The 23164-nt window shown below is 43.1% G+C and overlaps 1 protein-coding gene across 2 annotated transcripts in view; it reads left to right on the top strand.

Moving 5' to 3' along the window:
• LOC129829191 (ubiquitin carboxyl-terminal hydrolase 22-like) overlaps positions 1-23164 on the top strand; it is a 42283-nt gene that overhangs the window by 5306 nt on the left and 13813 nt on the right. For both annotated transcript variants that reach the window (XM_055890801.1, XM_055890799.1), the window contains exons 2-4: positions 15934-16066; positions 19152-19265; positions 22924-23025. In XM_055890801.1, the coding sequence (XP_055746776.1) occupies positions 15934-16066; positions 19152-19265; positions 22924-23025 (349 nt within the window). The remainder of the gene's footprint in view (positions 1-15933; positions 16067-19151; positions 19266-22923; positions 23026-23164) is intronic.

Below are 23164 nucleotides of genomic sequence, written 5' to 3'. Positions count from 1 at the left end.
TAGGAGGAGTGGCTTGCACACACAGCCTCACACACACACACTGTTGCATATTTATGCTTCTTCATAATTCATGGACACAATGAGGAAGTGGATAGATCTCGTTTCTCATGATTATCAGTAAAATTAACATTTATAAAATGGATTACTAGCTTTTTAAGACTATAAATGATCAACCACCCAGCTTTGAAGTAGTTAGGTCTATTTCCTTACTTTTGAAAGGCTGCTGGCTACTGTACTGGGAGACTTTCAGCAATTGTGCTAAGCTCACGATATGCTAACTTAAATAATCTCAAAATTGCACCCAGAGACATAAAAATTGTATCCATGAGTTTCTCTGACTCTGGGTAATTAAACTTTCTGAATCTCAAAATATCACAGTATCCCTTTTAAACATACTGCAGCGTTCTGACTGGAATAAAAATGTAATGTTTATATCAAAGGGCGTCTGTCATTTGATATACTAGCTCTGAAATATAGCCTAAGGATAACGTTTTTGTTAATGGCTCCATTTCCCAACCAGAAGCCATAGATTACAGGCAACAGCCACACTGAGTTAAAGGCTAGAGCTGCCGCTTTCAAGGAGCTGGACACACATCCGGACTCTAATAAGAAATCACGCTACGCCCTCAGACGAACCATCAAACAGGCAAAGCGTCAATACAGGACCAAGATCCAATCCTACTACACCAGCTCTGACTCTCGTCGCATGTGGGAGGGCTTGCATACTATCTCCGATTTATAAAGGGAAACCCAGCTGCGAGCTGTCCAGTGAAGCAAGCCTATCAGATGAGCTAAATACCTTCTATGCTCGCTTCGAGTCTATCAACACTGTACCATGCATGAGAGCATCAGCTGTTCTGGAAGACTGTGATCACACTCTTCGTAGCCGATGTTAGTAAAACCTTTTAAACAGATTAATATACACAGATTACCAGGACGGGTACACAGAAATGTGCTGACCAGCTGGAAAGTGTCTTCACTGACATATTCAACCCCTCCCTGACCGTCTGTAATACCTACATGTTTCAAGCAGACCACCATAGTCCCTGTGTTCAAGAACGCCCAGGTAACCAGACTATCGTCCCGTAGCACTCACACATGTAGCCATGAAATGCTTTGAAAGGCTGGTCATGGCTCATATCAACACCATCATCCCAGACACCCTAGAACCACTCCAATCCGCATACCACCTCAACAGATCTACAGATGACGCAATCTCTATTGCACTCCACACTGCCCTTTCCCATCTGCACAAAAGGAACATTGACTATAGCTGACGAGGAAGAGCAAGGCCCAACTTGGCGGAAAATCTGTCAACTTTGAGAAAAGAACTCTTTATATTGGAGTTGTCTCGATGGTTATGCATATTCGTGGCATGAGATTAGTAGCATAGCATCTCTTTCCATTGAATATTGACGGTTGACGTCAACAATCCTCATTGAATATTCAAAAAGGATTACAAAAAGGATTATAATAATGAGTTGTATACACCAATCCAAAGAAAGGATAGGCGAGAGCTAGTTGTGTCTTTTTGTGGACAATGACTCCCATTGTTAGGGCAGAGACACCTGTATCTTGTCAGTATATCCATAATATTTTCTACAGCTCAGCATTCAAAACCATAGTGCCCCCCAAGCTCATCACTAAGCTAAGGCCTCTGGAATTAAGCATTGCTCTCTGCAACTGGCTTCTGCACTTCCTGGCGGGCCACCCCCAGGTGGTGATGGTAGGCAACAACCCATCTGCCATGCTGACCCTCAACACAGGGCCCCTCTGGGGTGCATGCTTACTCCCCACCCTTACTTCCTGTTCACCCATGACTGCGTGGCCGTGCACGATTCCAATACCATCGTTAAGTTTGCCTATGGTGGTAGGCCTGATCACCAACGACGATGAGACCGCCTACAGGGAGGAGGTCAGAGACCTGGCAGTGTGGTGCCAGGACAACAACCTCTCTCAATGTAAGTAGGAGAAAATAGCTGATCGTGGACTACAGGAAACAGAGGGCCGAGAACACCCCATTCACATCGACGAGGCTGTAGTGGAGCAGGTCGAGAGCTTCAAGTTCCTCGGTGTCCACATCACTAAGGAATTATCATGGTCCACACACAAACACAGTCATGAAGAGGGCATGACAAAGCCTCTTCCCACTCAGGAGGCTGAAAAGATTGGGCCCTCAGATTCGCAAAAGGTTCCACAGCGTCACCATTGAGAGCATCTTGGCTGGCTGCATCACCTCTTGGTATGGTAACTGCTTGGCTTCCGACCAGCAAGACGCTACAGAGGGTAGTGCGTACGGCCCAGTACATAACTGGGGCTATGCTCGCTACCATGCAGCACCTCTATACCAGGTAGTGTCAGAGGAAGGCCCTAAAAATTGTAACGTACTCAAGCCACCAAGTCAGACTGTTCTCTCTGCTACCGCACGGCAAGCGGTACCGATGCAAGAAGTTTGGAACCAACAGGACACTGAACAGCTTTTGCACTAACTCTATTGACTCATCACATGCGCTCCTGTTACTGTTTATTATCTACCCTGTTGCCTAGTCACTTTATCCCTACTTATATTTACATATCTACCTAAATTACCTTGTACCCCTGCACATGACTAGGTAGGTACTGGTACCTTGTGTGTGTGTGTGTGTGTGTGTGTGTGTGTGTGTGTGTGTGTATATAGCCAAGTTTCTCATTGTGTATTTATTCTTTGTGTTGTTTTTCTATTATATATCCTTTTTTCTCTGCACTGTCGTGAAGGGCCTGTAAAGTAAGCATTTCACTCTTAGTCTACACATGTTTATGAAGCATAAGATCAAATGTCAATCTGGCACTTCTGAGCTCATTTGCTTTCTATCCCATCATGTCTTGCATTTCACAGTCACGCCCTCCATCTCTCTCTGTTTTTCAGTCCGAGCATTACAGTGAGTCTTGTTGGTCAGTTCACAGGGGATCTTTCCACCAGCCTGCTGGTCGCCACTCCTTTTGACGTTTGTCTGATTTAGTCGCCACTGTTGCACTTCTGCTGCCTTGCCCCCTTTCACCCTCACTGCACCATGCCCCCTCGCCAACAAAGAGCAGCCCTTCTCTCACTCTGGCCCAGCCAAGCACTGATGTCATCCCGGAAGAAGACCAATCAACATGCTTAGGCCTCGCTCACTCTTGTCCAATTCCACTTCCACATTGAACTCTAGTGTGTGAGCTAAAACGCATCAGCATGAATGGGTTTGTGCTTGTCATTTGTGCGTGTGTGTCAGGGTTTCCATTAAGAAAATGGAGCCAGACAACGTGACGGGAAGATTTTAATTTACCGGCCATTTGTGAAATTTACCGTACCCATATGCATTTGGTGCATAACCCATTAGGTTGTCCACCCACGGTGCTCACAATGACAGAGATCACATTTTAGATTAGGGTAATAAATCACATTTAGATTGTGGTAATGCGTCAAGTAAAAAAAAAAATACAGATTTAAGTTGTCCGAATAGATAAGTAAACAAAAATCACTTACAAAAATTAGGCTACTCCGATCAGAATTGATCAGTGTCCTCCGGATGCAATGTTTTGCACACTGTCCTGCCAGTCTCTGCAGAGCGCATCAGAGTGTAATCTAATCAAATCACATCATGTTTTATTGGTCACATACACATATATTTAGCAGATGTTATTGCGCGTGTAGCGAAATGCTTGTGTTCCTAGCTCCAACAGTGCAGTAGTGTCTACGAATTCACAACAATACACATCTAAAAGTAAAAGAATGAAATTAAGAAATATAAATATTAGGACGAGCAATGTCCGATTGGCATTGACTAAAATACAGTAGAATAGAATACAGTATATACATGAGATGAGTAAAGCAGTATGTAAACATTATTTAAAGTTGCTAGTGTTCCATTTATTAAAGTGACCAGTGAATCCATGCCTATGTATTAGAGGTTGACCGATTTTAATTATAGCCGATTTCAAGTTTTCATATCAATCGGTGGGCGCCGATTTACATTGCAATCCACAAGGAGACTGCGTGGCAGGCTGACCACCTGTTACGCGAGTGCAGCAATCTAAAGGACCTTGTGGCTGCAAGGAGCCACAGTAAGTTGCTAACTAGCATTAAACTTTGCTTATAAAAAACAATCAATCTTCACATAAGCACTAGTTAACTACACATGGTTCAAATCAAATGTATTTATATAGCCCTTCTTACATCAGCTGATATCTCAAAGTGCTGTACAGAAACCCAGCCTAAAACCCCAACCAGCAAGCAATGCAGGTGTAGAAGCACGGTTAGTAATGGCTGATGATATTACTAGGTTAACTAGCTTGTCCTGCGTTGCATATAATCAAAGCGGTGCCTGTTAATTTACCATCAAATCACAGCCTACTTCAACTTTGAAAAGCATATTCGTGAAAAAAGCACAATCGCTGCACAAATGTACCTAACCATGAACATCAATGCCTTTCTTAAAATCAATACAGAAGTATATATTTTTAAACCTGCACATTTAGTTCAAATAAATGCATGTTAGTAGGCAATATTAACTAGCGGAATTGTGTAACTTCTCTTGCGTTCAGTGCAAGCAGAGTCAGGGTATATGCAGCAGTTTGGGCCACCTGGCTCATTGCGAACTGTTGTGAAGACCATTTCTTCCTAACAAAGACCGTAATTAATTTTCTAGAATAACATTGAAGGTAGTGCAATGTAAGAGCAATATTTAGACTTAGGATTGCCACCTGTTTGATAAAATACGGAACGGTTTTTGTTTTCGAAATGATAGTTTCTGGATATGCCATATTAATGGGGCGGCAGATAGCCTTGTGGTTAGAGCGTTGGACTAGTAACCAAAAGGTTGCAAGATTGAATCGCCGAGCTGACAAGGTAAAAATCTGTCGTTTTGCCCCCGAACAGGGTAGTTATTAACCCACTGTTCCTAGGCTGTCATTGAAAACATGAATTTGATCTTAACTCACAGACTTCATTCAAACAGTTTTAGAAACTTCAGAGTGTTTTCTATCCAAATCTACTAATAATATGCATATCTTAGCTTCTGGGCCTAAGTAGCAGGCAGTTTACTCTGGGCACCTTATTCATCCAAGCTACTCAATACTGCCCTTCATCCATAAGAAGTTAAGTGAGAATACCCCCCCCCCCAAAAAATTGTGATGTCTCAATCTCCCATTCGATAATCACCAATCCTCAGTGTGAAAGCCCAATGGAAGTTATTGTCCTACTGCTACATTGGCCTATAGGCTATGAGTTCCACGCGCTAATTTCTTTAGCGTGTGGAATGCTGCCCTACCAAGCAAAAATTCAGTAACTGCTCATAGTGTGGAACTGAGAAATAGTTTTTATTTACCTTGGTTTCACAGTAAATTTATGCAGTTACTGCTAACATGACCCCCATTTTCTACAAAACACAATACAATAGAGGCAGGATACTTGTCAACATGATTATGCATGTATTTAATCTAGCAAAAATGGCTAACTAATTTTCAATCAAATTAGCAGTTACTGCCTTTTTGCCTGATCACATGGTGATCTTGCATTAGTTCACTTTAAACTTTTAGATTTTTTTCATTCAGATTTGTATGATTAACCACATGACACGAAAACAACATTATTGAAATGAAACGGGTTCCACAAAAATGCACATATGGAAATCATAACTCGCACGCAGAACAGTAGAAATGTTTCAAGCTTCCCTAAACTTGAAACTCACGCGCCGCCTATGAAACCTAAATAAAATAATTGTCTCCACGTTTCCATGGTCGGATTTTGCCTGTAGGCTACTTTGAAATAAGGTAAGACATGCCTCATAATATGAATTAAAACAATCAGGATTCAAAACAATTGGTAGGTTTTCAAAATACACACTGCCTCCAGCTCACGTTGTAAAGTGGTGGATGACGTGCTTATATAGCCTGTTGCCTGCACTTGAATGGTGAATGGGAGGCACACTTTAATTACCAGTTGAAAAATAAAAACATTTGGTAGCTGCTAGCTATACTTGTATAACTTTTTATAAGATTGATTTGCCTGTTTTTGCAATTCGTTTAGGTTAGTTTTAGCGTTAACATTTAGCTACGTGATTTCGCTATTCGTTTGTGCTAATTTTGTAGTCTGGTTAGAGGCCCAATGGGCTTTTCTTGCATTTTAGCGCCCGCTTGTGTGCTATGCCGTAAATCCCAGTATGAAAGTAGGATGGTATGACAATAATGCAAATCTGGATACCGCCCAAGCCTAGGTCCTACAAAGGTTGTAAAGATGAACTTAGCCTTAAGATGGGCCTTGATCTTTATCAGATGGTCTGGTCACGAGCGAGGCTGTGATTGATGCACCCCTTAATAGCACATCAACACCAACTGGAAAGACTGCTGACAACATTGCCTTGCCTGCCTGCTACAGAGGAGGGAAGGAGGGAAAGGATGGGGGACTGTGGAAAAAAGAGAATGGGAGAGAGGATAGAGAATGCATCCATCCTGGTTAAAATACAGATGGAGAAAGTGAAGAGAACGATGAGAGGAATAGATGGAAACGAAGAAAGTGGAGGAGAGATGTATGACGACGGGGGTGTGAGAGGGCAGGCTGTGAGTCTGGGACAGACCGAGGAGAGAGGGAGGCTGAGAGCAGCTGTACTGCAGTGCAGAATCCTGTTGTCACGATACCCACATTTTCTGCCGTATTTGCCAGTCACAGAATGGCACTTGATCCAGACAGCTCTATTGAGTTCAAGAGATAGCCATGCATTAATGAATCAATTATATAGTGATACAATCGATTTGACTTCGTTTTTACCAATCTAACTCCATAACAACATAATAGTAATAATTGATTTGAATGATGAATCTCTATTAATAAACTGGTTTAATCAAGATGTAGCCTAGGTCTATTCACAATACAGGTGAATCACAGGTGTCTGGTGGCACCTTAATTGGGGAGGATGGGTTTATACTTATGGCTGGAATGAAATCAAACACCACACACATGGTTTGCATGTGTTCGATACCATTCCATTCCAGCCATTGTTATGGAACCGTCCTCCCCTCACCAGCCTCCTGTGAGGTAAATTCATATTCAATAGGAGTGTGTGCTTGTTTTGTCTGATTTATTGGGGCTGCAGATGAAAAACAATGTTTTCTTTCCATTTGGGACATATTGTACTGATCAACAACATTTACATAGAAGAAGCGATATCTTTTATAAAGGTGGGCGCTGTCTCGACCTAATGACGTCATTCACACACAGTGAGAAAGACTAGAGAGATGTGACAGACTGAGGCGAGGGAGACAAGGTGAATGAGTAAAGTTTTTGTCAATGACTGATGTTTGGTGACAATCTGTTTTTTTCGTTACGGTTTGCATATTATCACAAACGAAGTGCTAGGGTAGAGAACTGATTGTTAGCTCTCGCTGTAAGCTAGCAAGGAAGGTTCGCCTATAAAGTGGGAAGCTACCGGCATCTTGCAGTGTAAAGTGTTCAAGAATGTAATGGACGTTGTTTTGGAAACAGCAATTAAAGGGATATTTCACAATTTTTTTTCAACTTCTAATTCAGTACCACCACCCCAACATGTGAAAATGGTGCATTTCACATGTTGATGTTGGGGTGGAGATGCTGAATATGAAGTTGTACATTTTTTCCCCCCTTTTAACAATTTGCAGCAGTTCTACATTCCGTGTTGCATTATTCAAGTGTGTTAACTTCTGTGCAGCATGAGTGGGGGAGCTAACATGATGCAGCCCAGACTCTCAGTGAGTGCAGTGGTTCAGGACAGGCTACAGCTGGCATTGAGTAAGTGGAGCAGGCACGGTGCGCTCGTGCTATAAGGGGACATTGGCTGTGCTGATTGGCCAATTTCATCCTCTTTCAATCAGTAGACTACTACGGGAGACACATTTGATAGAAGTAACACAAATTCTAGTATCGAAAAAGTACAGAAGTTTCGGCAACATGAGTGCAGAACATCCAGCAGTGTGTGTTAGGGATGTGACAAATGGAAATGTTTTCTTAGCGTTTAAACAGGATTTTTCTGAACATTAAGGGTCCCAACTTTGTTTTAAGGTTTAAACGTTCACACACCTAGAGTGTGTGTCAGACTCAGGGTGGCCATACTTGTGAACGTGAAGAGGTTTTTAAGCATCAGCCAATGAAAATCGTAGACGTTGTTGCACATGATCAAAGACTACATGTTGGCTGTTCCCATTATATAACATGGCACATTCAGCGCTATTCTAACCTCACCAGGTGGATGTAATTATGTCCTGTAACAAATTCTGCATCAGCCTATCAAAGATCTCAAACTTTTTCTCCACAAACCAATAGTATTTCTAAAAATAGGTCAACTTGGCCACGAGAGGGATATATTTTAAACCTCCAAATTCAAGGTTTACTTTTGTTCCCCTTCACTTGGTCTGTCAAGTGTAGAGTGCCAATATTGCATGATCATCGCATCCTTGACTACGCTAACATTACCTTAGACAAAGTTCATGAGGCTTATTTCGCATATGACTAAATCCCACGTTTTGGCTTATCCAGTTCACATACACCATGTGCTTTTACGGAGAAATGATGGAGGTCTATACAGGGGTTCTTCCTTTAAAAATTGCGTCGTACTGCAGAACAGCTTGCGGGCTCCCGCCAAATTCTATGGCACGTTATTTAAGTGTCAGCCATTGTTGCTATTACTGGTAGTTAGTGCTAGTTTTCCCACCAGAGGGCATTTTTGAGAAGCTACGCTTTTGAAATGACATGGAGCTGTAGGCCTAAGAGTCTAAGGGAGCCTTGAATAGAACAGACTATATGGGATTGATTTTTAGAAATGTAGCTTAATTAATTTGATGAATATTATGGTTTTTCTATTACAAGAAAAACGAAAATGCATTTCTTATTGTAGCCAATGTACTGTAGGCCTAAGGGTTTCCTTTGGGATAATATGGCACGGTACAACGTGTTTCTATTCCAAGAAAACAAATGAATTTGTTACTGTAGCTGTTTATGGCTAACTTACTTAGTGGCATAAATGCCTACTTAAATATACAGTACATCAATCAATCACTTATTCATTTGTACATGTCATCACACAGCATACAAGTCATCCATTTCTTTAAATACAGTCAATAATTTTAGTTATAAAACAATGATTCTTTTTTATTTTTTTACTATGCAAGTCAGTTAAGAACAAATTCTTATTTTCAATGACGGCCTAGGAACAGTGGGTTAACTGCCTTGTTCAGGGGCAGAACTGTCAGCTCGGGGATTCGATCTTGCAACCTTTTGGTTACTAGTCCAACGCTCATTAATTTTACAATCATGGTTAAAGCGATTTTAGTTAAGGGTTTCAGTTAGGAAAATATGGCGCTGTACAACATGACCAGTCGGGAGTAGGCCTAGTGATTGCGAGTGAAGAGAAAAATAATCCTTACATTTCCACATAAAAATCTGATTGATTTATAGAGACCAATCCCCATGCTCTATCGTTCTGTGATATTTATTCCCGTAGTAATTCGTTATGGATCCATCCAGATGTGGCTAGAAAACAGTGCATTTGGTGGGCTATGTAAAAGATGTATGGGAGAAGTGACATGTCTCGCAAACATCCATTAATACTGTATATTTAAAGTCCCTAAACTCGGGCAAGAGTCTATTGTACTGCTGATAGCCCACCGTGGATGGCTTCTAGCCCATCAAGGACACGTTGTTTGCAGAGTTCACAAACAGGAGGTGGCGTTCCAAAGCTCACAGGTGTGTCTGGCATGGATTGTGACTCCATCTCGACTCTCCGCCAATGCTGCGTGTCTCTCCTCCAATGCATCAGTTGACTTAACTCCAGGCCACCGACAGTTATTTTTGTTGTTGCCTGATGCAGGACTCTAGTTCCAGAGGAGACTCTCGGACTGAGCACACCTCCCTTAATTTACGAAAGATAGTCAATTTGTGCCACCGATAGATCAGCGTTCTAACTCCCCCTTGTGATAGTGTGGTGCAATGACAGAATGCAACAATCTACCACTAACAGTCGCGGCAAAGCTCAAAACTTTTAAAGGAAGAACCACTGTACATAAAGGAGGTCTATACAACATTAAAGTTTATTGTACTGTTTATTTTCTTTGTCGAAGAGCCGTATGGACTTGTCAAATAGCTGTCATGGACAGTAACCATCATTGCTTTCCTGGAGGCACACACTGCTAAAACGGTTGACTCGAAAACGACAATGCTTATTTATCTTCGGTTCAAGCCCCCTTCGCTTTTTATTTCTCAACTCATAATTAAAGTGCGCCTCCCATTCGCCATTCGAATGGCGTAGGCTATAGACAACGGTAGGCAGGCATCAGCGCGTCACCCACCACTTTACAATCTGAACTTGAGGCAGTATAATTCTTTGAAACCTGAACGTTTTATTTGACTTCAAATAATGAGGCACGTCTTACCTTGCTTCAAAGTAGCCTAGCCAAAACCCAACCATAGAAATGTGGAGCCAATTATTTTATAAAGCCTTTCCTCATGCCATTAACCAGCATTTCTTTCCTGTTCTATTGGTTTTCATATAAACTTTATTTCGTTGTCCAGAAGTCAAAGGCACAATCCTAGTCATATTAGCAACCCATCCTAGTTTTTGCTATTAGATTCCCCCTCTAAGTTTCTAACTAAGATTTTCATCTGTCACATATGGACCCAAATTGCATTTTGGCAAATGTTTGAAAATGACATTTTAAGCAGTTGGTATTTAGCTGTTGCAAAAGCAGCAGCTACTCTTCCTGGGGTCCACATGAAACATAATACAGAACATCATTGGACAAGAACAGCTCAAGGACAGAACTACATCAATTAAAAAAGGCACACGTAGCCAAACATATTGGCACCCTTGCAGTTTTTTCAAGTAACTCACAATTTTCCCCCAAATAAGTTGAAATTCAATATTTGGTCCCCACAATTTTTTATTTCACTTTTAATATTACAGAACCTTTGTTTTTGATTCAGAACTTAATATATCCATTTAAATCAGAAAATAAACAGAAATGGCATTGACAAAATTGACACCCTAGACTTAATATTTGGTAGCACAGCCTTCGGTCAAAATAACTGCAATTAAGCGCTTCTTATAACCATCAATAAGCTTCCTGCACCTCTGTACTGGCAGTTTTGTCCCACTCCTCTTGTGCAAACTGCTCTAGTTCTCCTAGATTTGAAGGGTGCCTTCTCCTCACTGTTGTTTTCAGATCTCTCCACAGGTTTTCAATGGGATTTAGATCTGGACTCCTTGCTGGCCACTTCAGAACAGTCCAGCGTTTTGTCTTGGACCATTCCTGGGTGCTTTTTGAAGTGTGCTTGGGGGTCATTGTCCTGCTGGAAGACCCATGACCTTCGACAGAGACCCAGCTTTCCGACACTGGGTCTGACATTGCACTCCAAAATACCTTGGTATTCACCGGATTTCATGATGCCATGCACACGTTCAAGGCACCCAGTGCCAGAGGCAGAAAAGCAGCTTGCTTTGTCTGTAGGGAAGGTGTTATTTTCTTTGAAAGCTTCATTTTGTTTTCTGCAAACATAGGGATGGTGTGCTTTACCAACAAACTGTCATTTGGTCTCATCTGAACACAGGAGATTCTCCCAGAATGATTTTGGCATGTTCAGGTGTGTTTTGGCATATTGCAGTCTGGGTTTCTCATGTCTTTCACTCAGCAGTGGGGTCCTTCCGGGTCTCCTACCATATAACCCCCTTTCTTTGAATTGGCGACAGATGGTGCAAGTTGAAACTGTCATACTTTGTGTCTGAAGGTCAGCTTGAATCTGTGTGGCAGTTGACGGAGGTGCTTTCTCCACCATTCTAACAATCCTCCATCAAGTTCTCTTGCTACCAATTCCAGTGAGGTTGGCTACAGTGGCATGGGCCTTACACTTCTTGGTAACATTACGTACAGTGGAAACAGGAACATCAATGTCTCTGGAGATAGACTTGTAGCCTTGATTGTCCATGCTTGGCTACAATCTTGTCTGACCTCCCTTGGATATTTCTCTGGTTTTCTTTTGTCCATGCTCATTCCGGAACACACAGTGACACAAAACAGGAGAATGAGTCCTTCTCTATTCAAATTGATTGAATACGGGATTGTTATACTGCAGGCACCTTCAACTCACAACAGGTGAGTTCAATTCCAAAGTAAATGAGAATCACCTGCTTGAAATCAAATTATTTCTAACTACTTCTAGAAAGTGCCAATAATATTGTCCGGGTCATTTTTAGGATTTCTTTGTGGAATTAGCTAAGATTTTAGTAAATAATTCCCTAAATGTTTTGGGGTTTTGTTTCGTTCAACTGCACACCGAAGACCATACATATGTGGATACCAAACTATTTTTTAATTTCAACAGTTTTCTGGAAGAAATGGTGCATTATTTGAAAAAAGCCAATATTTTTGTCCACAACTGTACATACACACAAACTAACTAGGTCAAATTGGGGAGAGGTGTTGTGCTGTGAGGTGTTGCTTTATCTGTTTTAAAAAAAAAACAGGATTGCTGTTCACTTGAGCAATATGAGATGGAACGGAGTTCCATGCAATAATGTCTCCATAATACTGTACGCTTGAATTTGTTCTGGATTTGGGTACTGTGAAAAGACCCCTGGTGGCATGTCTGGTGGGTTAAGTGTGTGTCAGCTGTGTAAGTTGACTGCAACCAATTTGGGATTTTCAACACATTGATGTCACTTATAAAAAGAATGTGATGCAGTCAGTCTCTCCTCAACTCTTAGCCAAGGGAGACTTTGCCATGCCTTAGTATTTATATCAACCCTCTGATTACAATGAAGAACAAGACGTGCCTCTCTGTTCTTGTTCAGCTGCAGCTTAACTAGGTATTTCCTTGCAGCACTCGACCACACGACTGGACAATAATCGAGATTAGACAACTAGAGCCTGCGGTTTTTCCAATGTGGTGTCAAAAAAGCAGAGCATCTCTTTATTACGGACAGACGTCAGCCCCATCTTTACACCCGTTGAATCTACAGCACCAGTCAAGTTTGGACACCTACTCCATTTTAAGGGTTTTTCTTTATTTTTACTATTTTCTACATTGTAAAATAATAGTGAAGACATCAACAGTATGAAATAACACATGCAATCATGTAGTAACCAAAAACGTGTTAAATTCCCAACCAGCTTAATCTGGAATGCTTCTCCAACAGTCTTGAAGGTGTTCCCACATATGCTGAGCACTTGTTGGCTGCTTTTCCTTCACTTTGCGGTCCTACTCATACCAAACCATCTCAATTTGGTTGAGGTTGGGTGATTCTGGAGGCCAGGTCATCTGATGCAGCACTCCCATCACTCTCCTTCTTGGTAAAATAGCCCTTAAACAGCTTGGAGGTGTGTTGAGTCATCGTCCTGTTGAAAAACAAATGATAGTCCCACTAAGTGCAAACCAGATGGGATGGCGTTTCGCTGCAGAATGTTGTGGTAGCCATGCTGGATAAGTGTGCCTTGAATTATAAATAAATCACCAACAGTGTCACCAGCAAAGCACAATGACAGAGATTATCCATTCACTTACTCTGCGTCTCACAAAGACATGGCGGATGGAACCAAAAATCTCACATTTGGACTCCTCTGACCAAAGAACAGATTTCCACTGGTCTAATGTCCATTGCTCGTGTTTCTTGGCCCAAGCAAGTCTGTTCTTCTTATTGGTGTCCTTCAGTTGTGATTTCTTTGCAGAAATTCAACCAAAAATGTCTGATTTTCATGCAGTCTCCTCTGAACAGTGGATGTTGAGATGTGTCTGTTACTTGAACTCTGTGAAGCATTTATTTGGGATGCAATCTGAGGCTGGTAACTCTAATGAACTTATCCTCTGCAGCAGAGGTAACTCTGGGTCTTCCTTTCCTGTGGCGGTCCTCGTGAGAGCTAGTTTCATCATAGCGCTTGATGGTTTTTGCGACTGCACTTCAAGAAACGTTCTTGAAATTTTCCAGATTGACTGACCTTCATGTCTTAAAGTAAAGGACTGTCGTTTCTCTTTGCTTATTTGAGCTGCACTTGTCATAATATGGACTTGGTGTTTTACCAAATAGAGCTATCTTCTGTATACCACCCTACCTTGTCACAACACGACTGATTGGCTTGAACGCAATTAGAAGGAAAGAAATTCCACAAATTAACTTTGAACAAGGCACACCTGTTCATTGAAATGCATTCCAGGTGACTACCTCATGAAGCTGGTTGAGAGAATGCTAAGAGTGTGCAAAGCTGTCATCAAGGCAAAGGGTGGCTACTTTGATGTTGCATGTTCGATAATGGGCTATACTTTTGACTGCAAGACGATAGGCTTGCTATTGTTCTTAACGAAAAATGTCCGTTCCTTGTATGCATTTTCTGTTAGTCACATTTTACTGTTTAGGGAAAAACTTACTGTTTGTTGACCAGTTAATCAGGGTCGGTTAGTTGGCAGCAAAAGGTACTGAAATTTGCATCCCAAGTACATGTAAGTGTAGGCCTGAACATCTATATGATATCGCTTATAGCAGCAGCAATTATTTATGTATCATTTCCAGTAGCATATGTGTCGGTCTGCAAGAGGGATTCCAAGAAGCTCTTCTTTAAATGTATTCAATCTTCATTTGAAAGGTTTTGGCTGGCCTTCTCTTCACAACATGCTAGCACAATAAATGTAATTCTACATTATAAAATAAATAAAAAAACTCAGCTGGGATTTGAACCTGCCCGCAAATTGATAAAATAACCAGGTGCCTGGCTCGCACTGCGAGCTAGCCTAATCGTCCAATTTTGAAAATTGGTGCGTATTTTCGCTAACTTTGATTAGCAGACCGTGCCGTTTGATTGCTGTTAAAGAGGCTCTCACGGAGAAGTGTTCTATCGCGTCCAACTACATCGACAGTTTTAATTGGCTGATACGGAATTAGAACCAGATGTAATCACGGCCACCTGGTGAGGATGGCATGGGGCTAAATGGGCCAGGTTATGTAATGGGAAAGGCTAACATGTAGCCTTTGATCACGTACTACTACGTCAATGATTTTAATTGGCTGATGCTTTTAACTTTTTCTCATATTCGCAAGTATGGCCCCAGGGTTTTATGGAGTTTTTGTCTTGTCTGTGTTTTCTTTCTCATGCGTGCACTCTCTCTCTCTCCTCTCCATTTCTGTCTCTGTGTGTGTGATTTGTGCTTCCACCTCACCATTGGATTTTGGCCGAGGCAAAAGTCATGGTGTGAACATGTGTCACTATGATCTCTCAGCTCACTCCGGTGGCATGTCACCAGGGACACTGTGGCAGGACAGCTTGCCACGCCGAAATGGGCTCGGTGCAAAATGTTTCAGCAAGGAAACTGTAACAGGAAGGCTACCCCAAAGGCAGCCTAAAGAAAAGGGAACCAAAAATCTAGGTCTATTTCAAGATCTGGTTGTATTATCGATATGATGCCAAATGGGTTCTCTTTATTGAGAATACATTGTGTGTAGTGGACTTGTGATCGCCAGGCTGATGACGTCAGGGGAGGGGTTTGGCAGGTGTGGAAGCTAGCGATCTTTTTCACCTTGCCAAAAGTGCAGAGATGAGGCAAGGACAGTGTAAGCAAACACCCACACGCCAGCTGTAAATGACCCACTGGCTTTCTCTCTCCATGACAAAGTGGATGTTGTGTTTTATCATGTGCCTTCCATCCCTTTGTTTCCCAGAGATGCCAGGTGTTCTCTTCAGCCTGTTTGTCTTTTGTGAAAGTAAAGTACAACCATGTAAATTTGCTCCTCTTTTCGTTGCAGACTTTCTCTCCATTAAGCTCGAACACGGCTGCCGACTTTCACTATAAACCGGATAAATCCGGTCTGATTGACCGACCTGAGTCTTTGTGAGTTTAGGATGGTGATGAGGACGCTGTTGGTTTCTATCGGTGATCCTCAACCTGTGGCCCTCTCTCGTCTCCCGCAGGCCAAGTCGTGTGTCTGTCACATGTGCGGCGCCCACCTGAACCGGCTCCACTCCTGCCTCTACTGCGTCTTCTTCGGCTGCTTCACCAAGAAACACATCCACGAGCACGCCAAAAACAAACGACACAACCTAGGTAAGACAGGCGCGCGCGCGCGCACACACACACACACACACAAGCGCAACAAACGCTTGAGAACATCACAGCAAACTGCTCACTGTCCTATCAGGTTGGGTGGTGCTGTAGTATAGCTCTCCTCCTCTCCTATGGACCACAGCTTGAGTCCACACCAGCTCTACACTGCCCTCAGAGAGGGGAAGCCATCGGGATAGTGTTGTGCCGACATGGCCGTACTGGTCATCCTATACTCAAATCGACAGTTGATAGTCGGATCGGATGATACTCGTGATTGGAGAAAAAACGGAAGTGTTTTTTTTAATATGACTAAGTAGATATTGGCAAGATACTTCACTGCACATTCTCACTGTAAAAAAGCTGCAGATTAGAAGCAGCGCACAGAGGGGTGTCTGAACTTGCAGCGGGAAGCCAAGTTTGCTGTCAACCAGTTAGAGTGCAGATCAGTGTGTTGTCTTTCTTCCCCCCCTTGCCCCGCTTGTTTGATATTATTCACATTGACAGCTTCATAGCAAACGTCCTCGCCGTGTAAATTATCATAGTAGCAGGCAACAGCGATCTAAACCGGAAAGCTTGCGAGGAAAAGTGATTGGGTGAAATTATGACTCGAGTGGACGGAGAAATACAGTTTCACTTTATCCAATCAGAGCTGCAGGATCAACGTACAGGCCACCCTTCTCTTTACAGACAGCCAGTTGAGTTATTTAGACCACGTAGAACCTCGCACATGACTGCTTGACATGAGAAAGAAGTGTGCTAGCACCCGATTAAAAAAATAAATATATATAAAAAATTATCACGGATAATTACAAAATATTCTCGGATCATAATTGTATCCACAAAATTGTTACGATACTCGTTTTGTCCGGCTACTCGGGACACACCTCAAACATAGAACATGTGCTCTGCTCCTCTGTCTTACTTCATTCGTATTTGACACGTCAGACCTGTACAGCACCACCACAACACTCCGCCACCCTGCCAGGTCCCTCACCCACACCCCTGAAACATTAAAGACACCTAATTACCCCCTTCCCTTAACTAGGCAGGCCTCGGCCGCCCCTCCTCCGCCCCCATTCAGCCACCAATCGCACACGGGGCCCAAACAAAGGCTGCTAAGTAGCTAATTATACTGTTGAGGAGGGTAATAAGCACCCAGTAAATAAAAATGTGTGTCCTTTTGTTCTGCTCTAGGGCTTTTATGATGTCGAGATGAACGCGTCAACAAACCTTGTTGGGTTATCGGCCGCTCTACCACATCAGAGATGGAGCTGACGGCGACGTAAATCACCAACTCGTTATGCAACCTCACGCAACATAATTGCAACACAATGCAACACGCCAGGTTTGATGCCCCAGGGGCTATTGTACATCGCCTGTGTAGTTGGCCACATAGGCACTAGGTACCAGTGGGACTGCTGATTTCTCTGTTGCACAAATGTGCCTGAGCAGCTCAGTGCATCGCAGCCCGGGTCTGTTAGCCTATAGGCCATAGATAGATTTACGCTACAGCGGGAGGAGAAGAAAGGAACGGCCGATCTCACTAGATGAGTGCTCAGAGTAATTAACATGTCTTAATAAAACCCAACACAATTCAATTAAACCACTTCCTTAATTTTGCAGTATATATTTTTTTGGTTTCTTTCTTCCTTTCAGATATTTGGTCTGTTCTTCCTCTATTTTGGCTCTTCATGTTACGTTTCTCCCTGTAACGGGTTATTTCTCGTTCGCTCCCTGCTTTTTCTCGGTTCCCATGGTTACATGAAGGTCTGTGGGTTTATTTTCATTTTGTCTTCTCTCAGCAAGTCTCACCTTGTTACGCAACTTTGTTCTCACTCTCTCTCTCTCTCCAGCTCTTATTGTGCCATTAACAGTGTGGCTGTTATTCAATCTGAGTCCTAAGGCTAGTGTTTTACTTTTTCAGTCTCTCTATCCTAATTTTTGTGCCCCGATTCTTCGGTAAATTGCCTCCCTCTTCGATGTGGCAATCTGCAAGGAAAGTTATATTTCCACTGCAATGACAGCATTATACACTTATGTCCAATATAATATAATATATTGTGTATAATATATATATAATATATATAATATACACATTACAGCTGTAAAACTGGTTGTATTTGGTTTGGCGTGTGAATTGAATCCACAGGCAGACAAAGTTGTTCCACTCTTTGCTCTTAGCTGCAGCTTGGTACTCCTCAACACCTGCAGGGCCCATTCTGACATTTCAATACGTTCAGTCACAGCTGGGACACCAGTCAACACCACATCTATCCACATTTTAATACCGTAATGAATCATTCGGGGCGATCATTTAGACACACACACAACCTGCATGTCCCGTGCTTTCTCCACGTACACCTAATGAGCGTTATGTCTGCCTCGAGCAGCCAATTGCATAGGCAGGTTGTCATGGGAACTGCAAACAGGTATTGGAGCTGCAGTTGCTGAGAAGGTGAGGAGGATATGGGAGAGGGAGGGAGAGAGAGAGAGGGATGGGGAGAGGTGAAGCTTTTACCTGGCTCTATCTTCTTTCTATCCCTCTGTCTGTGTGGGTACCTGCATGCACGGTAGCTGACTAGTTGACTGTGAAAAGTCGGATTTTCAGATGAAGTGGTGTTAAACATATCAACTATGGCTGACGAATGGTATTAGAAAACGGGCACTTTACACTGCATTCATAAATAGACATTTATCAAAACATTATCAAGTGCGGATGTGTTCACATTGACGATAATCCCTCCCGCTCACCCCGGATCTTTTCCTACGCCAAGGATGTTATCAGAAAGTCAAGTTGTCAGCGCGTAAGCTGGCCTTGCGGAGGTAGAGAGCTAGCTAGCTGCTTACTCCTTTCTCCAGGACTAATCTTGGGTATGTGACCCAAATGGCACCCTTTTAGTGCACTGGGCCCTGGTCAGAAGTAGTGCACTATATAGGGAGTGGAGTGCCATTTAGGATGCACCCTAGAGCTACAACTGAACGGAATGTTCCGACAGTAGCCTTGAGCTGTTTCATACCTCCTCCTCCTCCCCATTTATCATTTGTCACTTCATCATTCTCTTTCTGTCTCTTGTTTTTCTTCCAGCTATAGATCTATTGTACGGAGGTATATATTGCTTTGTGTGCCAAGACTACATATACGACAAAGATATGGAACAGATTGCCAAAGAGGAACAAAGGAAAGCGTGGAAATTGCAAGGTAAGTTCTTTCCCCGATTCAATCCCCCCCAGTATTGCCCTCTGACTTATACAGTGACACCTCGGTTATAATCACAGCTTTTTGTTTTTTCAACTTTTGATTTATTGCTCGAGTTTAGCGTTCTCTCTCGCTCTCTCTCTTGTTCCCAATCCCATTCACCAAGCCCTGCCCCATTACTCAAGCAGGCAGTTTCTCATGCTCAAGATTCACTCTGCAATGCATGCATTGACCAAACAACATCATGCAGTCAACAGGTTTTTCCTAAAAACAACGACACACCTTTTCATTTAGTTACTTAATATACACTGCTCAAAAAAATAAAGGGAACACTTAAACAACACAATGTAACTCCAAGTCAATCACACTTCTGTGAAATCAAACTGTCCACTTAGGAAGCAACACTGATTGACAATAAATTTCACATGCTGTTGTGCAAATGGAATAGACAAAAGTTGGAAATTATAGGCAATTAACAAGACACCCCCAAAAAAGGAGTGATTCTGCAGGTGGTGACCACAGACCACTTCTCATTCCTATGCTTCCTGGCTGATGTTTTGGTCACTTTTGAATGCTGGCGGTGCTCTCACTCTAGTGGTAGCATGAGACGGAATCTACAACCCACACAAGTGGCTCAGGTAGTGCAGTTCATCCAGGATGGCTCATCAATGCGAGCTGTGGCAAAAAGGTTTGCTGTGTCTGTCAGTGTAGTGTCCAGAGCATGGAGGCGCTACCAGGAGACAGGCCAGTCCATCAGGAGACGTGGAGGAGGCCGTAGGAGGGCAACAACCCAGCAGCAAGACCGCTACCTCCGCCTTTGTGCAAGGAGGTGCACTGCCAGCGCCCTGCAAAATGAGCTCCAGCAGGCCACAAATGTGCATGTGTCAGCATATGGTCTCACAAGGGGTCTGAGGATCTCATCTCGGTACCTATTGGCAGTCAGGCTACCTCTGGCGAGCACATGGAGGGCTGTGCGGCCCCACAAAGAAATGCCACCCCACACCATGACTGACCCATCGCCAAACCGGTCATGCTGGAGGATGTTGCAGGCAGCAGAACGTTCTCCACGGCGTCTCCAGACTCTGTCACGTCTGTCTCATGTGCTCAGTGTGAACCTGCTTTCATCTGTGAAGAGCACAGGGCGCCAGTGACGAATTTGCCAATCTTGGTGTTCTCTGGCAAATGCCAAACGTCCTGCACGGTGTTGGGCTGTAAGCACAACCCCCACCTGTGGACGTCGGGCCCTCATACCACCCTCATGGAGTCTGTTTCTGACCGTTTGAGCAGACACATGCACATTTGTGGCCTGCTGGAGGTCATTTTGCAGGGCGCTGGCAGTGCACCTCCTTGCACAAAGGCGGAGGTAGCGGTCCTGCTGCTGGGTTGTTGCCCTCCTACGGCCTCCTCCACGTCTCCTGATGTACTGGCCTGTCTCCTGGTAGCGCATGCATGCTCTGGACACTACGCTGACAGACACAGCAAACCTTTTTGCCACAGCTCGCATTGATGTGCCATCCTGGATAAACTGCACTACCTGAGCCACTTGTGTGGGTTGTAGACTCCGTCTCATGCTACCACTAGAGTGAGAGCACCGCCAGCATTCAAAAGTGACCAAAACATCAACCAGGAAGCATAGGAACTGAGAAGTAGTCTGTGGTCACCACCTGCAGAATCACTCCTTTTTTGGGGGTGTCTTGCTAATTGCCTATAATTTCCACCTTTTGTCTATTCCATTTGCACAACAGCATGTGAAATTTATTGTCAATCAGTGTTGCTTCCTAAGTGGACAGTTTGATTTCACATAAGTGTGATTGACTTGGAGTTACATTGTGTTGTTTAAGTGTTCCCTTTATTTTTTTGAGCAGTGTATATCCACATGCCTTCTGTAGTATACTAATCTTTTGTGTAATTTGCTAGTAAGTTGGTTTTTAGCAAGCTACAAAATTGCCCCTAATGCTAATCGCTTGCTAGCTAAATCTGGGAAACACTCTTTTCACACCTTCGATAGCAGGTTAGGAGATTGACGTTAAGGTTAGGAAAAGGGTTAGCGAAACTGCACTCCTAACCTGCTACGAAAATCCCTTTTTCTCTAAGTGGTGTGAAGTGTCTCAGCTTTTTTAAAAGGTGTATTTTTCCATATAGACACACCCTATATGCATCGAGCTTGTCTGATGCTTTAAGCGTACTGTTTGAAATAAGACACAAACAAGAGGAGCCAGATATCAAGATAACTAGATGAAGACAAATTGACCCGACCATCCCCATACCGCTTCTACTGGCTTTGGCAGATGCTGCTGTTACTCTCCTGAAGTTGCCGGTAATTGGCTACACGAGGAGTCGGCAACCTTTTCTGATGTGGAATTTCAATTTATCTGACCACTTCTACCTGATCTCCGTGGCAGTTATGGTTTTCATATGCACATTTTTGTGCAACAGTTTAATTTCATTTATAATAATGTCTTCGTATATCAAAATTATTGTCATGTGGTTAATCAGAATTCTATCTAAATGAAACTGATACAAACCTAAAAGGTAACTTCTATTGTCATTGCCAATTATGTCAATAAAGACAAATAAAAACATTGCAGCCTGCAGGTAGAAAATATCCATAAAAAATGTATATCCAAAAAAATCACATTGGCTATGCATGGCTGGGTCTGGCCTAAAGCTCATGCTAGCAAAATTGCAACATTGTATAAGATATTCTGGGCCTTCAGTTTCCTAAGCCAGTAAACTCAGGAAAGACACAGATTTATAGGCTAGTTTGGCAAGGAAAAATAAGGAATCAATAGGCCTATTTCATTAACTTTTTCTCTTTCATGCTGAGTGGTTATCGAAAGGGAGAGAGCTGGAACTATTTTTCAAATACATCGAGACGACAGGATTGTGTCATGGCACAGATCTGGCGAAAGGAACCCAAAAATGATTGCAGCATTGAAGGTCCCCAAGAACACAGTGGCCTCCATCATTATAAATGGAAGAAGTTTGGAACCACCAAGACTCTTCCTAGAGCTGTCCTACCGGCCAAACTAAGCAATCGGGGGAGAAGGGCCTTGGTCGCAAGCACCCGATGGCCACTCTGACAGAGCGCCAGAGTTCCTCTGTGGAGTTGGGAGAACCTTCCAGAAAGACCACCATTTCTGCAGCACTCCACCAATCAGGACTTTATGGTAGAGTGGCCAGGCGGAAGCCACTCCTCAGTAAAGGCACATAGCCCGCTACAGCGTACAATGACATTGTAGACAATTTATCTGCTTCCAACTTAGTGGCAACAGTTTGGGGAAGGCCCTTTCCTGTTTCAGCATGACAATGCCCCAGTGTATAAAGCGAGGTCCATACAGAAATGGTCGGTGTGGAAGAACTTGACTATCGCAAGTAAAATCACAATATTTGGGACCAAAAAAAAAATGTTGCCCTTATTGTGCAGCCCTAGTGCAGTATATTACTGCACCTCTGGTATATGTAAAATGCATTTTCTCTAGAGATTCCACTGCATTGGCCATGTAGGTTTCCCTATTTCCTAATCCCCTCCCTTCAGGTTTAAGGTAAAGCTACCCATCTAGTTAAATCTAAGTCCTCACATCCTCTCTCTAGCTCTCCGCCTTGCACTTGTTTTTTTTAACCGATTTTCTTTCCTGTTGTTTGTGTGTGTGTGTGTCAGGTGTAGGGGAGAAGTATTCGACGTGGGAGCCCACCAAACGAGAGCTGGAGCTGCTGCGGCACAATCCAAAGCGTCGGAAGATGACGACAAACTGCACCATCGGTAAGGGCTCCTCCTCCCAGTGCTGCACTGTCTGGCTACAGCAAGAGTTGTCTTGTGCCTGCTCTGAAAACAAACCATACTCCTTGGTCCCCTTATCCTAGCTTCTTACCCCTGCCTAGCCCACACCCTCTCCCCTTTC

Source organism: Salvelinus fontinalis, chromosome 30 (assembly GCF_029448725.1).
Source record: "Salvelinus fontinalis isolate EN_2023a chromosome 30, ASM2944872v1, whole genome shotgun sequence".
Classification (NCBI taxonomy): Eukaryota; Metazoa; Chordata; class Actinopteri; order Salmoniformes; family Salmonidae; genus Salvelinus; species Salvelinus fontinalis.
Note: the sequence above shows the minus strand (reverse complement) of the source record. Positions and strands in the feature narration are given on the sequence as shown.